Source organism: Periplaneta americana, chromosome 1 (genome assembly GCF_040183065.1).
Source record: "Periplaneta americana isolate PAMFEO1 chromosome 1, P.americana_PAMFEO1_priV1, whole genome shotgun sequence".
NCBI lineage: Eukaryota > Metazoa > Arthropoda > Insecta > Blattodea > Blattidae > Periplaneta > Periplaneta americana.
In genome coordinates this window covers 187922688-187939642 of record NC_091117.1, presented here as the reverse complement: position 1 = coordinate 187939642, position 16955 = coordinate 187922688, and the positions used below count along the sequence as shown (strand labels likewise).

The following is a 16955-nucleotide window of genomic DNA, read 5'->3' as shown; positions in this document are numbered from 1 at the left end:
ATAAAACACTACTGCCATCTAGCGTAATGTTGAGATGGTACAATAATACATTTGAAGACAGTTGTATTTTCGTAAGCCAATTAATATTTTATTGTATTGTAGTACATTGTTACTTCTAATCTTTATATACTTTCTTCTAATCGTGTAATAGTCAATTAAATCCCATTCGAGTTTTGATTTTCTCTAGATAAATTAAAACCTCTACTGAGATTACTGTTGATAAATTAATATTATCCATACCCAAATGGACCAGACTGTAGTTTTGAACGCGGAGGAAAATTTCTGATGTGAGCGACAACTTGGTTGAGAGTGTTATGTGGGTACAGTGGCCTAATATGTTGATGAAACGTTTGTTAAAACTGAAATAAGGAGCTGGCCATAAAATAGTCAAAATCTAAGTGAATATTGTGCTATACGAAAGGGCACAAACGTTACCGTTATACATTTCACGTAGTCACTTAAAGTTTTTAAATAAAAATTGAGGGAAATTAATTGTCTGTGAGTACTATTGATATGATGTATGTGAGATATAGTGCTTCTATCCATGTCTTGGTAACCTCAAATAAAGTACATATAAATGAAGAAATTAACAATCTTATATAGAAATATTCGTGATTAATGGTCCCTAAGTCGTAGCAAGTTGACAACAAATATTTCTCAACATTCTAATACTTTGATGACTGCAGCATAATACGTTGACAGGTCCATCTCCAGACGACTACGTTATAAGCATCAGGTCCCGGAGCCCAAACACTTCTTATATCAGAATCAGAAACCTCTACTATCCTCAAGGCTTCACCTCAGTCCAATTTTAAATATTGCAGATGATACTCCTATATGAAATGCGGAGAAAGTGGAGAGTTTATGGAATGACAGAGGGGAACGAGAGTACTCCGAGTAAAACCCTCTGCAACATCTGCTTGTCCACCTCAAATTCCATCCCCAACTGTCCGGGAATCCAACTCTATACCTCAAAATGCTTCCGGATAGGATAATGGTTTGAGTTATCGAAAATATGACATACTACATAAAATGAGTAAATATATCTTAACTACGATAAAGGCACAAATAGTATACTGTAATTAATTGTACTCATGTCTTAATGCTATCATTACTCCTGCGTCACCGTTTTTGGCGTGTGAAATAAGTAATGGGAACGTTAAGTGCGAGTGTTTTACATTTGCCGCAGGCAGTCTGACAACTGTGTTTGGCAAATGGCTGATGTGGCGTGTATAGGAAGTGGTATCATTCTCAGCTGCACTTGCAACACTCTCACAAACTGGGCACTATATATCTAGGACACACGCCAAAAACGCTGGGCGCCAGCTGTACTATACAACTAACTGCGATTTTAATGTTTTAAAAGTCAGTTCTTTTCTTCTAGAGGATTTAGTGAAGAACTGTTTTCAGAACATGGCAGGAGTGATAGTAGGAGAAAGAAGAATAAAGCGCATAAGATTAATTGCTGAAGATATGGCGTTGTTAGCAGAAGAGGAGGGGATCCGGATTATTCGTCACGAATGATTAGTCTCACGGACGATTCGTCACACATTACATTTTCGTCACCAGAAAGTTTGTCATATATTACACTTTTGTTACCGGGCGATTTGTCGCATGTTGATTTTTTGTTAGTTTCTACCCCAATTGGTTTTGTTATTTGAGTAAGATAAAATAACTGAAGTTCCCGTGGTTATTTGCTAAAAATTTTAGTAATATTTGGAAAAATAAATTTTAGTATTATTTAGCAATGGAGGGTAAAATTATATTCACTTCAATCAAACGTGCGGGTATGAAGTTCATATACGAAACATAGAATCCAAAAAAGTGGCGTCGTATGACTTTGTGACCAATGGGAGGAATGTAAATCAACGCTGGTGTCTCTCTTGATAGGAAGTCCATTGTTAAACAGCCTACTGAACATTCCCATTCCCCAGACTGGGTAAGAGTTCAAGTAGCAATGTGTATGAATTTGATGAAGGCAGTGCAAGTACATCGGCAGAGACTCCAGCTAAAATCATACAGAGACATCTTGGGTGGGTATCCAATAAGACGGCAATGAAACTTCTGAAGAAGGAATCAATTCAGAGAAAAATACGGCGAAGTAGGAGAAAAAAAACTACACGCAATAAAAATTAGAAATACCTTGATTAGGATAAAAGAATATTAAGAATCACAGAAAAAATATGATTTCAAAAATGAAGATAACATATTGGGATATTCGAGGGTCTTTGGGCATAATGTTGCAGGCAATTTCTAAATTTGTGTATATTCAAATTATGAGAGCCATTCACTGATACTGTGTCTCATTTTTTAATGAAATATTCCAATCCTTTACTGTGACGAACAGTTAATATGTGACCAAAAAGCGGTGACGTAATTTACGTTGGGACTAAACTTCACTGTTACGAAACATTTGTGACGAAACGTCCTAGATCCGAAGAGGAGATGATACTAAGAGATATGCTACTGAAGCTAAACGACAGTTCTGAGCAATTTGGGATGAAGATAAATGCAAATTAGGCGAAGACCATGGTCATAGGAAGAAAAGTAAAGAAGTTAAACTTGCGAATTCTAAATGAGGCAGTAGAGCAAGTGAACAGCTTCAAATAGGCTACTTGGGATGTACTATAAGCAGTAATATGAGCTGCTGTCAGGAAGTGAAAAGGAGGATAGCAATGGCAAAGGAAGCTTTCAATAGAAAAAGGAGCATCTTCTGCGGAGAAAGAACTAAGGAAGAGGCTAGTGAAGTGCTTTGTGTGGAGAGTAGCATTGTGTGGGGTAGAAACATAGACATTATGACGAAGTGAAGAGAAGCGAATAGAGGCATTTGAAATATGGATATGGAGAATAATGGAGCGTGTGAAGTGGACAGACAGAATAAAAAACGAAGTTATGTTGGAAAGAGTGGGTGAAAAAAGAATGATGCTGAAATTGATCAAGAAGAGGAAAAGGAATTGGCTGGGTCACTGGTTGGGAAGAAACTGCCTTCTGAATGATGCACTGGAAGGATTGGTGAACGGGAAAAGAGTTCTCGGCAGAAGATAATAGATGATAGACGACATTAAGATATATGGATCATATGCCGGGACTAAAACGAAGGTAGAAAGTAGGAAAGACTGGAGAATGCTGAGTTTCCCTTGGGAAGAATACTAAGAAAAGTCATTCATTCATTCATTCATTCTTTTTCATACTAAGAAACTAAATATTTGCATGCACAGTTTCTTTTTGACTTGAAATGGACTGGACTAATCTAATCGTATGTAATCTAATCCCCACATTACTAGTTTCGTTGCCTTATTAAAATTTCAATTTGTGCAGTAAAGGCAGTAAATTTTATTAAGTTTGTTTTTCGAACCGTGGAACGTCAAGATCGTGAGTAGCCGCGTCTCTGCTTTTCAAATTGACGATTTTATCCTTTTATTAAAAGAAACGAACTTCAGCATTAATTTTCAAAGAAAATTGCTCTGAAACAATAATATTGAAGACATCTTAACGTCCTTCCCCATCCAACTGCAATGATGGGTCCCATTGTGTATATTGCATTGTATGTACTATTTTTACTATAGTAATTAACTGTACTGAAAGGCAGGAATTGGATTAGTTCTGATTCCTGGAAAAAAGAATTAAACTCTGTCCCCAGCTTACAGTGTAGGAGCAATGATACTTTTCACTTCTTGAGACGTCTCCATTGAAAGAGAAACAGTAATTACAACTCTGGTTAAAGTAACGACACGTCATCCTAATCGTTTTATTGTACATTACTGAAGATTTTCACTCGAACTTCGAGTTAAAGTTAAATATTTTGCGTCTGGGCTATTTCGAGATATCGAAAAATTCGAGTAATAGAACTCCGAGTTACAAAACAAATTTTATACACAATTTATATACGATGTCGACGGGAAATTAAATTACCTCGAGATATCGAAAATTCGAGATACATAAATTCGACTTGTGTATGTTGGACTGTAATGTTTCCCGCCAAAGAGATGCTAAGGAGGTCCCTGAGGTTTAGGACTGTCTAGTTTTGCTGTCATTGCGAGTGTTAAACGATCGTCCGGTCTACTGGATAATAGCGAAATATCACAAATCCAGATTAACGCTAGAACATCACAATTTACGAAATCGTCAATTGTTATAAAAAACTCAAACACTTCAGCACATAAAAATTCACCAGTGTTAAAAATCTGTTCAAATTTCAATGAAATATGTAAAACATGGGATCTAGATTTCAGCATTTCTTACATGAAATATAAACATTTTCTTATTAATATACTGAAGGTAGTTGATTTTAAGTAATATTGCTATCTATTTGTTACTCTGTTACACTGTAATTTGCCAATTATAGCTACATTTTACATTTTTGGCTATGATATCTATACTTAACTATTTTTCATTTATTTTTATTTTGTATTTTTCATTTATATCTATATCTGTGTCTTTTATTTAGGTAGTATCTATTTGTCTGTTTTTTTTTTCCATTTTTCATTTTTAATTTGTATTTATTTATTTAGTGATTTATTTATTTAATCTGACAGTATTAAGGCCGTAAGGCCTTCTCTTCCATCCTACCAGATAGCACATATAAATACAAAAAAGAAATTACAGACGCTGATGAAAATAATACAAATTAAATTAAAGCCCTATAGAGGGTCAACAGGGTCAAAAGAACACTATAGAGCTCTCATCGAGCTAATACAAGAAAAAAGAGAAAGAAACAGAGATAGCAATGATGATAGTGATAACTGATAATAATAAATACATTACATATTAATTGTCCATTTTACAACAGCATAGTTACGATATTTACTATATATATGTCATGGGTTAAGCCGAAGTTGCGCAACCTGACAGGTGTTCACTTGTATCTTGCATTTATATCTGTTTCATCTCTTTTTTCATGTTATCTGCAAATTCTACAGTATGTTTTAAACAAATATCTGTACTGTCTATTGTAATTGGGGCTTTGCCCTGTTATAGACGTAAATAAATAAATAAATAAATAAATAAATACATAATAGTACATTATGCAACGAGCCTATAATGGTAGTAATTAAGACGCGAGTATGTTTATGAAACGAGTGCAAGCGAGACTTTTCATGCTCGACCATATTTCTAACTTGAAATTATTCATAAGTATTCATGGTATTCTTATCTGACTGGGGAGCGGAACTGACCTTGTGCAATATCTCGTAAATTGTGAGATGTGCGCAGACGCGAAAGTATTGATTTTTTCCGAGAAACAAATGTCATTGACCTTGATATAATCTAGAGAGTAAAATAAAGATTAATCTTGATATAACCTTGAAATTGATTTAGACATTGAAAAACGAGATGACAAATTGAATTTATTTGAATATTATTTACAATTAACGCTAATTATTATAGTAACAGAACATAACCTTCTGCGACAGTATTGGATTTCCAGCCTCCGTGACGTTTCGCTAGTTGTCTTTCGATTGCATATCCGAGAATAATCGATACTTGCGCTTTCATATTGCTACAGTGGTGTTTTCTGATTGGTGGAACACCTGAACTTTAATGAATAGGTGTACTTTAATGAGGTCAATTAAAGGGCTGCTACCAGGTGTATAATTACTACATTTCGGAATGGTCGAGCATAAATAAATAAATAAATAAATAAATTAGGTAGATAGGTAGATATCTGTTTTATACAATTTCCGTAGACCTAATATAATATGTAGCAGCTGTTTTCTCAAGTCCATCCCTTTCTTCGTTTCCTGTTAACTAATATGCCCACGAATCCAAGAAAGTCAGACGTGAGAACCCTTTGTACTTCTGTAATCTTATTGGAACATGAATTAGGTTTTAATTGTATTTGTCTTTTATTGCATTCGGCGCAACTTTCGAGTTACTGAGTGTACGAATTAGTTGTCACTAATAGGGTCATAGATAATTGTGATATTTATTGAGTGATTTTACACAGTGCCATGAGCTAACACTGATCAGTAACGGTGGCTTCTTACAGGAGTGTGGGTCCTGAGCTTCGTGATCTGCTTCCCGCCGCTGGTCGGCTGGAAAGACAAACGAGAGGACCCTCCCAGCAACAGCAGCGGATCTCTCTTTGGGTCTCGGCCCCTCACCCCACCGCCGGCACTACAGGTCAGTCTTCAGTATATATGATTTTCCAGCTGTAGAATACCGTCTCGGTAAGGTACCAATATTCTGTAGAAAAAGCTAATGGATGTTTTGCTTCATTTTACATGTGTAGTCACTCAAAAAATATTTGAGCACTTCCTTGATAACATGTAGTGCCAAGTTCCTGCCATTATTTTATTTCAGAAACGGTCATTTACATGCCTTTGTGAAAGTTGGAATATGTTGTTACATTCATAATCGTACACCTCAATACATAGTTTGTTTCTAAAGCGGACGTCACCATTTCAGCCAAACAGATTGCTGGAAATGGCTTAAAACTGTTATGGTGACCAGTCAATGTTTATATTCTGACGAGTTTGCATGTTTTAATGATTACATTTCCTTTTATTTCGACGTTTTATTGAAATGTAAAAGATTTTGGGGCACCTGGAATTCTGCATGGAGCGCAATAGACTACGTTGAAGAGTAGTCCTGAAAAATGAAAACATGCTGAAGAAAAACGATTGGAAATTAATTCTTCACCAATTAAAATAGGGGTCAAAGTAAATTCAGAGAAACTTGGGGATTTTCGGAAGTTACTAAGTAAGGGGGCATTAAGTCTGGCGGCCCCCTTGGTGCTATTTGACAGGAGTAGGCTACGTGCCGGCACCGGGTTTTCCCTTCTCCCTTCCTCACCATCATCATCCTCATCCATTCCCTACAACATACATGGGCACAATTTTCGGTTACATGAGGCACTCGATTTGAAATAGTTTGTTTCCTAGGAGAGGAGACTGCAGAGTAGGATGGGAAATATAAACTGCTGTGACCTGCTGAGGCGGTCAGTGGCGAATTATTAGGAAAGCGCTTGGTTAACGTGAGAGACTCGAAAACTTTTATTCAATTTGGCAAATTAATTCGGCAGCTTTAATCATAAACCTCTTTACTGTTTCTCCGTCGCTGAATTGATTTAAATCACAGGCGAGAAATTGCGTAACTAGCCAATAATATTCCATCACGTTGTCTACGTTTATTTTCTTGAATATTCTGGCGTTTCTCAAGATTACTCAATAGATTTGCACGTTCTCGACCTAAAATAAATTCAGGAAATCATATTTTGTTTTCTACGCACATTTGACATATTTTTTTTAATAAATTTATTTTGGAAATAATACGTACAAACAACATTTATTCCTCGTACCTTTTAATGCAGCGTGTTTAAGGTATAATGTCGTATTTAGTATACTATGCAATGTTAAGATCATAGATTTTCTTCGGAATAGTACGAAAAATAACATTTAATTTGTCTTACCTTCTAATTCAGCATGTTCTTTATGACATAAGGATTAATGTCGTTGTATATTAAATTTATTAATGCCTAATAGGATTTTCGAGCATAACATACATCGTATATTCTCCCCTTCTAAACAGCAAAAAAAAAACTCTTCCTCCCATTTCTCATGAAATAATCGTTTTCTAACGCGTACACACTGCTTTGATAATGCCATTATTCCACCATTGATATTGCTTATGAAACTGATATAGAACCTGCCCACGGCTAGGAGCTACGTGAGGGAGGAACGGGGACTGTGAAGATGATGTCACTCAGAGCGATAAGCTCTGTGAAGGTCAGTGAGGCACAAATTCTCAAGTGAGACACGATGCCCATCTCTGCCCTACAGTACACTTACAAGAACACTTAACATACACTCACCCTAGTACACGACATAACTCTTTACAGATACAAATCATGCATAACGTGGCCCGCCAAAGTGGTGTGAAATTTGAAAATGGGTCAGTCCTGCCATCTATCCGCAGTATGCAGACCGAATTACGCAAAGTAGGCATTAGACACACACACACACACACACACACACACACTACGGTAGTGAGTGGAAGGAAGATCCTTTTCCTCACTCGTATAGTACTGTAATCCAGAGTTTTAATAAAAATGTAGACACTTATGAGAGTGTGGTTGTTTTGAAGACTCTTTAAATGAACCACAAGTTGTCTATGCAGAATTACAGTAAAATAAAAACTAAAAAGTGAAAATGATATTATTATAAGAATTGAGTAGAAATAACATTCCAAATTTACTGTTTCTAAGTTTTCCTCTTAAGTATTACTTTTAGAATAAAATCATAACTTCTGTAGGGTTTTCTCATTATTATCCTGATTCTGGGTTGTGTGTTTAAAAATGGACATTTGCATCTTTGTTTCAAAACGATAAAAGTCAATCTTAGTTTCACAAATTAATAATGTAATTTTTAAATATGCTTTAAAGAGCTTTAAACTAATATTTTTAAGCTAAGACCTGAATTATTTAGTTAATGAAGTTAACAATATGACGCAAAAAAATGTGTATAGTTTATACTAGAAGTTAACATAATGAAACAAGAATATTTCTCTACTGACAAATAATAAAAATGGTTCTTGTTCATCTTTGATACTAGGCTCCTCCAGTGTTTACTTAAAAACCAAATGAAATAACCAGCTGTTTTTATTTGACTTCCCATTATTCTTTCTAAACGCTGCAGGTATGATATATACAGAGTAATTCAGTAAAAGCGTGCAGAATTTGTACAGGAAATAGATGTTTTACTGAACATTTTGAGATAAAGAACTTGGGATCTGCGAAGCCAGATTGAGAAGATATACGGGCTTAAATCCATCGCTGTCTCTTACTCTTTCCTTATTATTTACATTTTGAAATACTGCATATAATTTACAAAACTGAGTGAACAACATACCATTGTATATCCCATAGCAGTTGCTCAAAATGACGGCCACCAACCTCAATACAAGCATGGCATCAGCGTACGAGATTCTTCCGCACCCTTTCAAATATCCCCGGCATGTTTCTAATCACATCACAAGCGACTACAATCCTAATAATTCCATGTCCGTGTATACTGAGTTCGTATAAATAAGGAAATAATCCAGTGAATTTATGTCGGGTGACCTCGCAGGATATATAATAGGACCTCCCCTTCTAATCCAGCGACAAGGAAATATATCATCCAGATTGTTGCAGAATTTACACTGAAGTAAAGCGGTGATACGTCGTGCTGCAACCATATCCTCTCACGGACAGTGAAGTCTATGTCATCCAAAACTCTTTGCACGAACCTCAAATACATGCGGCCCTTCAGACGAGCACGTAGGAGATAATATGGCCCAGTGAGATAGTAGTGTGGTCTACAATGTCGACACATATACTTATAGCTACACTGACTTGATCGCCTTAATTTAGCTTCGCAGACATTGAGCCATTCATTCCAGCCGCATTATGACCCTGGGGATTCTCAACCGAGCTGCGTCTGTCCAAAATTGGTTTGACGATTTCTTCAACTCCGAACCACCAGATTTCTTCAGGCATGGAATCGAAAAACTGTCAGAACGTTGGGACTCTGTCGTAAATACAGATTTTCCGGTAATGAAGGTAGAAAAACAGAGTCTTTAACGTACCTCCACAGGTAGAAGTCACACGGTGTTAAGTCAGGGGAACGTGGAGGCCAGGACAAGAGCTGCATGTCGTCTCTCCCCGCGCGACCAATCCATCTGTTTGGCAATCGGTCGTTCAGGAATATCCGAACTTCTTTGTGGAAGTGAGGTGGAGCGCCATCTTGTTGATATATGAAATCAGCTCTATCACTCTCCAGCTGTGTCATCATTCATAAGGGAATTATGATACACTTATCTTTTTTCTTCACATGGCTCATATTTATTCACTTTTCTTAATTCATACACAAAACCACTAACTCCAACAGTGTTTATTTTAAATTCTAGCGTAAGATAATGTAAAAATTTAGGTTTTGAAGTATTTAAGTGATAAAGAATGTAATTTTACACAATATTAATAGGTAAATGTATAATATTTAAAGTATCTGGGTGTCACAGTGAAAGACAATAATGATGTCATAACTGATATAAAAGAGAAGATTGCAGCTGGGAATCGAGGTCTTTGGGCATTGAATAAAACTATGAAGTCCAGATGTATCTCAAGAAAAGTTAAAATAAGAATATATAAAACTATTATTAAACCAATAGTAGTATATGGAAGTGAAACCTGGATTCTACCTGAAAGGGCAATAAAGATCTTAAATGCCTGGGAAAGGAAAGTGTTACGGAAAATCTTTGGGCCTACTTATGAGCAAGGGTTTTGGCGAATCAAAACAAATGCTGAGTTATATGAATTATATAAAGATATCAACATTGTTGTTGACATAAAACTCAGAAGGTTAGAATGGCTGGGACACGTAGCCAGGATGGAGAACAAGCGCACACCCAAAGCTCTACTAGATCCATTGCCAGTAGGAAGAAGGAAAGTCGGACGACCTAAATTGAGATGGCTGGATGACGTTCAGGCTGACCTAACAAAAGTTGGAATTAGAAGATGGAGAACACGAGCATTAGACAGGAGTGATTGGTCGGATGTTCTGAGGGAGGCTAAGGCTAAACTATAAGGGCCGTAATGCCAATGATGATGATGATGATGATAATAATAATAATATTTAAAGTTAGTAAGACAGATGACAAGTTTTTCTCTCTCCTATAAAATTTGGTTTATTGGAACTGAGGGGTTTTTGATTTCCCTTTCTCAACTTGAAATAAAACTTTTAGAGATATTCTATTTGGTAATATCAGTATCATTGCTGTATTATTCACGATTTGGCTATAAAAAATCGCCTAATTAGGGCAATCATTTATACTCACGCTATGTAACCCACAAGATTGGAACATAGAAGACGGAATTGTCAGATTCTTAATGTAGATAGTGATTATCATTTTATAAAGTGATAGATTGTGTATTACTGTCCCAATTAGTCTCAAATATCCTCTGAACAAAATGTGTTCTCGAATTTCTCTTCTTCCTCCAATTAAATTATGCACGGGTGGCAGAACTCTGATAGAGGCCGGGTACTCCATCACTTGCCTATATAGCGGTTGCATGGTGAGAAGAACTCCATTATGAATATAAATGACGCGGGATAACCACTGAGAATTTAGACAGTTTGTCATACTAAGAGACTTTCGGTTTGCATGGCCTAATTAATTCGCTGATTATGTGGGGAAAAAATGTGCCAACATCATGGGGGTAGGTACGTAAAAAAAAAAGGGAAAACTTCGTCATGTAAGTGGAAGGGGGTTAACATGTATGAGGCAAGAATTGCGCGCCAGGGGAAATTATACTAGCCCATTACTCAAAGCATTTTAATTGGTATCCGCTTTCAACGTCATGGAAACAAAAAATAAGGTAAAAAAGAGACAGACAGAGATAGAGACTGAAATGGTTTTTTAAGCTAGCGTTGTTGTTGCAGTAAATGTGCGTCTTTGAATTTACAGTAGCCAGCAGTATCTCATTCGTGTGCCGTAGCATCGTTTTTTAGTAGGTTATTTTACGATGCTTTATCAACATCTTAGGTTATTTAGCGTCTGAATGAGATGAAGGTGATAATACTGGTGAAATGAGTCCGAGGTTCAGCACCGATAGTTACCCAGCATTTGCTCATAATGGGTTGAGGGGAAAACCCCGGAAAAACCCTCAACCAGTGAATTTATGTCGGGTGACCTCGCAGGACATATAATCGGACCTCCTCTCCCAATCCAGCGACAAGGAAATATATCATCCAGATGTCCCGACCGGGAATCGAACCCGGGCCACATAGGTTCGCGGACAGACGCGCTAGCCGTTACTCCACAGTTGTGGACCGTAGCGTCATGGTGTAAGACATCATGCCTAGTAGTCGCATTCGGAATGCGCTCTGGTTCGAGTCCTCGTGGAGAAAATTTTCTCATGACATTTCAGTCAGTGTATGGAATAGGTGCGCCCCAGCATCATATGATGATTAATGGAGCAAGAGTGGAATGCTAGTAGGAGGAACGGAAATACCCTGTGAAAACCAACCAAATATGATCTTTGTCCAGTTGGATTCGATAATTTAATTGAGGCATTGACATGGGAAAGGTCGTAACTGCCAAAAATTCGAATTTTTAGGTTTTTCATTGAGGAGGTAGTAAATGGCCATGCCAATGGCACAGAGTAGGTAGTATGTCCGTATGTAATGAAACGAAGTTGGAAACGTAGTCACTAGATGTTGTAAGTTGTATGTGCACAGCTGTTGGCGCGGAGAAGGTAGTAACTCCTTTTACAACATCAGAGTGTGTCTATACAAATATGGGCTGATAACTGTGCAGGGCAGAATAAGAATCGGATGATTCTAATGGTCCTGATTTACATTATTGCCAAGAAACATTTTGATTGAGTGAACTTGAAATTCCTGGTTTCAGAACATTCCTACATGCCATGTGATAGGGAATTTGGCATCATAGAGAAAAGAAAAAAAAAAAAGATGCAAGACCATGGTTCCAGAAGAGGTAAGGCCTAATAATGTAATAATGATGAAGGATTAGGATTTCTTCTACTTTTCAGCAGAATGTGACAAGTTTTTGAATACAACTCCTATCAAAATCGGCACCCTCAACTGGATTAGACTCTCAAGAGCTGATTTTCCTCTAATAAAAACAAGACAGTCATTTAATGACCTTGAAATGTGGACAGAGCACAGGATTTTTAAGAAAGGGCAGTCATTAACGTCAATCACTAACTTGCAGTGCTTGCAACGCCTTGAAAGAAGACCAGTCGTCCCTGATGCCAAAAAGAGAGACTTGTTATCTATGTTAGACTTCCTCGATGAAAAATATCATGCATTTTACCGAAAAACTTGTGCATAATGTATAAATAACGTTAATTCCCAGTTTGGCTAAGGAGTGATTTCAATGTTGTATTTTCATAAAATAGGATTTCACAGATAAATCTGTGCCAGACGTTTCAAATTTCATATGTAACACAAACATGAGTGTATGCCTTTCATTTAAAGCAGTTTCTGTAATAATGTAAGTGAGAAAGTGTCCATAAATTTGTTTTTTGCTTCCCCTGAAAAATTTTGTTTTTGACAGTTACTAACTTTCCCATGTCAGCGCCTCAATTAAGCATTTGTCTCCTGTATTATGTTGTCCTTCTCTTTGGTTGGATATATATATAGGGTATTTCAAAAGTCAGTTCAAACATTAAACCGCTATAAATATTAGCCTATAATATTTGAGATAGGGAAAAAAACAAAAACATCACAGTGTTGGGCAAACAACGGGGTTTACAAAACATTGGGAAGATGTCCGCCGTTGTCGTTCTTTTGTCCAACGTCCACCATTCTGTCTGCGACACCATACACAGCATGTTGCAGATGTCTTGGAATATTGGCAATTTCTTGCGAGATAACAGCTTTCAGTTGCAGTAGGGTTGTTGGATGTGTCAGGAAAATTCGTTCTTTAAGATAACCCCACAACCAAAAGTCGACCGGATTGAAATCTGGAGATCGCGGAGGCCACATTGTTTTGTTTCGTTATGTCTGATCATGTGCAATACCTCCTTTGTGGGACTTAGAAAGTATCTGTGCCACAAAACTCTTTTCTAACTGTACGTATAACATACAGTAATCTATATTTCTAATTGCAAATTTTTGTCACTATATAGGCTACCGGGTAAAAGTTATATACATGTGCGGATTGAAGGAGGCAATAGAACGCATTAAAATACTAGCGCTATGAGTAACAAAAACCTGTTACGCGATTTGCAATTAATTGTAGAGCCTATGATTAATTAGACAATTAGGTCGAATATCTGCGTGGTTTGGCAACAACGTTCCATCTGCTCATATACGAATGCACTCCTATTATTCCTTCTTGTTGTTCTTATTGTTCCATATAATTAGTTAGAATTACGGAATTCTTCTTTTTATTCTCTATATTTCATGATACAACAGCTTATGACATCGGATTTTCCGTCTTTATATCTCGCGCCGATCAGACGGTCGTCGATCAGTCAGACAGGTTAGCAGTTTGTAAAGATCCCCACACCTGACGACGAAGAGAGATCCACTCTTCGAAACGTTGTGCTTCAATTTTGAAAATTAGCAGTGAAAAAAGTTCAAACTGCTCAACCATTATTCCTCCCCTTCATTCAGATCAATATTGTAAAATCATGTTTATTATATATATAAAAATTAGTACAGATTTTTTTTTGTGAAAATTTGTTCGGTGAATATCTAGTCGAACGTATTGTTGTAGTCGTATTACTTATGTCATTGTTGTAACCGATAGTTTGGCTATAAAACTTCGTCCAATAACTGGCTGGTCGGTCCATGAATATCCATCAAACACCAACCCAATCGTTCCATGAAAATCGTCAATAATGGCCGCCCAAGCATGAATTTCCATCACACATCAACCGAGTAGTTCCACGAAAATCCATTCAGCAATAGCCGCAGCATTTCATGAATAACTATGAGGAGAGCTTTTGTATCAAACTCACCCAAAAACAACCGAGTCATTTTTATATCTATCAAATAGCGGGCTTAATCTTTCCACGAAAATCCGGTCATTAAGGATCGATAATGTGAAAATCCACGAAGTGGAATTCATATTGCACGTTACAATATACAAAATGTACACCAACACTAATTGTAGAGAATCAAGAGGGAGATATTCTGAGAAGCTAACGTCCGACTTTTGAACTTCGAACGCATTGTTGTGGGAACCGTAATAGAGTTAGGGGGAGGCATCGACCCGACCACAAAGCGGCGAGTAGTTAATGACACAATCGAAACAAAAGACAGTAAGAAGCAGTTACTTAATGATCGACTAATGAGTGACCCAAAAGTAGAACACCGGCTTCACTTTTTGTAGTGACATCCCTGTCGTCATTGGTAATTGGTATATTCTTCACTTAACGTCCTTTTCAATTACAAAGGGTGTTCACAGAAGATGAAATTTCAACACAACGATAATGAAGCAGTGACAACATACGGGTGGAAGGCTAAAGAAGGAATTTGGAGTAATGCTTTATAATAACATACATTTTATCATCTCGCTCCTAAGCAACACCACTAAGCTGAAGATTACTATGTCATCATAGAACATAATCGAGAATGTGGATTATGAAATCGATCAGTAAAAAACCTCGCATTTTTTATACTCTGATTTTTTTTCCCTATTTATACAAGGTGCTGAGGAGAGTGCATTTTCAAAAATATACTATTGAAAGTCAAACGTTTTCGTATTATTGAGCGACAAATTTAGCGTATTTTATAAAAACAAGCCTCTTTCAGCGCTCAGAACTCTGGAACCATTTACTGCAGAACATTGAACGGGAGCTTATTTTGAAGCTGACATTTGGTAGGTTAGGTTAAGAAGTAATTCTTATTTTTATTATACACAGAGACAGAGAATCTAATTTTACTTACTTTTAGGCTTTTTGCCAGTTTGTAAAAGTGGAAAAAAATACTGAGAAAAAACTTGCATTATTAAGAGGGATTCGGCATTGTTTGCTTAGTGGCTCGGCAATAAGTTTCGAGGATATTAAATAAATTATTTTCACACGCCTAGACTTGAACGGCGCAGTACCGCACGCACTGGCCGAGAGCTGAAGATAAGCGAGCGTTGGGCGTCATTTTACTCCTGTGTTTTTTAAAACCTGTGATAAAGTTAGCACAGCCATGCTCTGCTAGACGACACTTCACGTGTTTATGTCTCCTGGCCTTGCTTGCTTCGGCTAGCTCCAGCCTCACAGACAGCTGGTTAGTTCACGCGCGTACTATTTATTTTCTTTATTAGATATTTTCAATACTTTCTTATCAACGGTGCACCAGTAAAAATATGTGTTTATTTGTACTTTCAATGCGGAATCTAACTATATATTTTAAAAATATTTTTTCCTTGGCAAAGGCGTCTTAATGAGGAAAAGTCTAATTTTCTCCATTTCCATAAAAAGTAAGAAAATCTTTTTATATGTTACTATAAACTCTAATTTCTCACCATCAAAATAAACCATGATTTTGATCATTGGGTAAAAGGGTTTCGGAGCTACAACAGTTTAAAGTTGCTAATTTTACGAAAATACGATAAATTAAAATATTTTTAATTTAAACACTATGAAGTTCTGATGCCTCAAACTTTGCACAAAGCATTGTATCACAGTTCTCTACGGACAAAAAACGTTTCATTGTATTTAGAAATTGTAAGCTCAATTTTCTATATATTTCGGTCGAACTGAGATGGAATAGCTCATGTGTTAAATTGGAAAAATTATGTTAAAGAAATTACTCCCAAGCTAATTCAGCATGGTTTGCTATTAGATCTATGCAAGAGATAGTAAATATCAGTACTTTAAAACAATATACTTTCCATACTTCCACTCGGTAATGAGTTTTGGAATAATATTCTGGGGAAATTCTATAGATAGGAACAGCATATCCCTACTACAAAAAAGAGTATTTAGAAAAATAGTAGGTACCAAATCTAGGGAATCGTGTAGGACCATTTTCAAAAGCCACAAATAATGCCCATGGCTTGTCAGTATATTTTTTTATTAATAAACTTCTTTGTGAAAACTTTGTAACTAGTTCAACAGTTTATAGCATAAATACGAGTCAAAAGCTGACTTTCATACTCCACCGGCAAGTCTACCCTGCTATCAAAAAGGAGTGCGTTATATGGCAGTAAAAATGTTTAATAGCCTCCTTATCGATATAAAAAAACTCAAAACATAAGATTATTTAGGGCCAAATTAAAGAAACACATAATTTCTCACGCATTCTATTCTGTAGGTGAATTTATGACATTCAACAATACTTTATGAATATTTGTCTTGTATTAAGTATTTGTATTGTACTAGGAGACTATATTGTAAAACTCTTCTGTATAGGCCTATATTTCAACTACTGGGTGTTCATTTCAAAGCGTGTCATGACGTCACTGTTGTTGGGTCACCGATTTGAAGCGAGTTTCAGCTTATATGTTAG

At 36.5% G+C, this 16955-nt stretch overlaps 1 protein-coding gene across 1 annotated transcript in view; it reads left to right on the top strand.

Annotated features, from left to right (window-relative positions):
- LOC138705433 (probable G-protein coupled receptor No9) overlaps nucleotides 1-16955 on the top strand; it is a 1480426-nt gene that overhangs the window by 1360480 nt on the left and 102991 nt on the right. The window contains exon 8 of the mRNA XM_069834160.1: nucleotides 5987-6120. Coding sequence (XP_069690261.1) covers nucleotides 5987-6120 — 134 coding nt within the window. The remainder of the gene's footprint in view (nucleotides 1-5986; nucleotides 6121-16955) is intronic.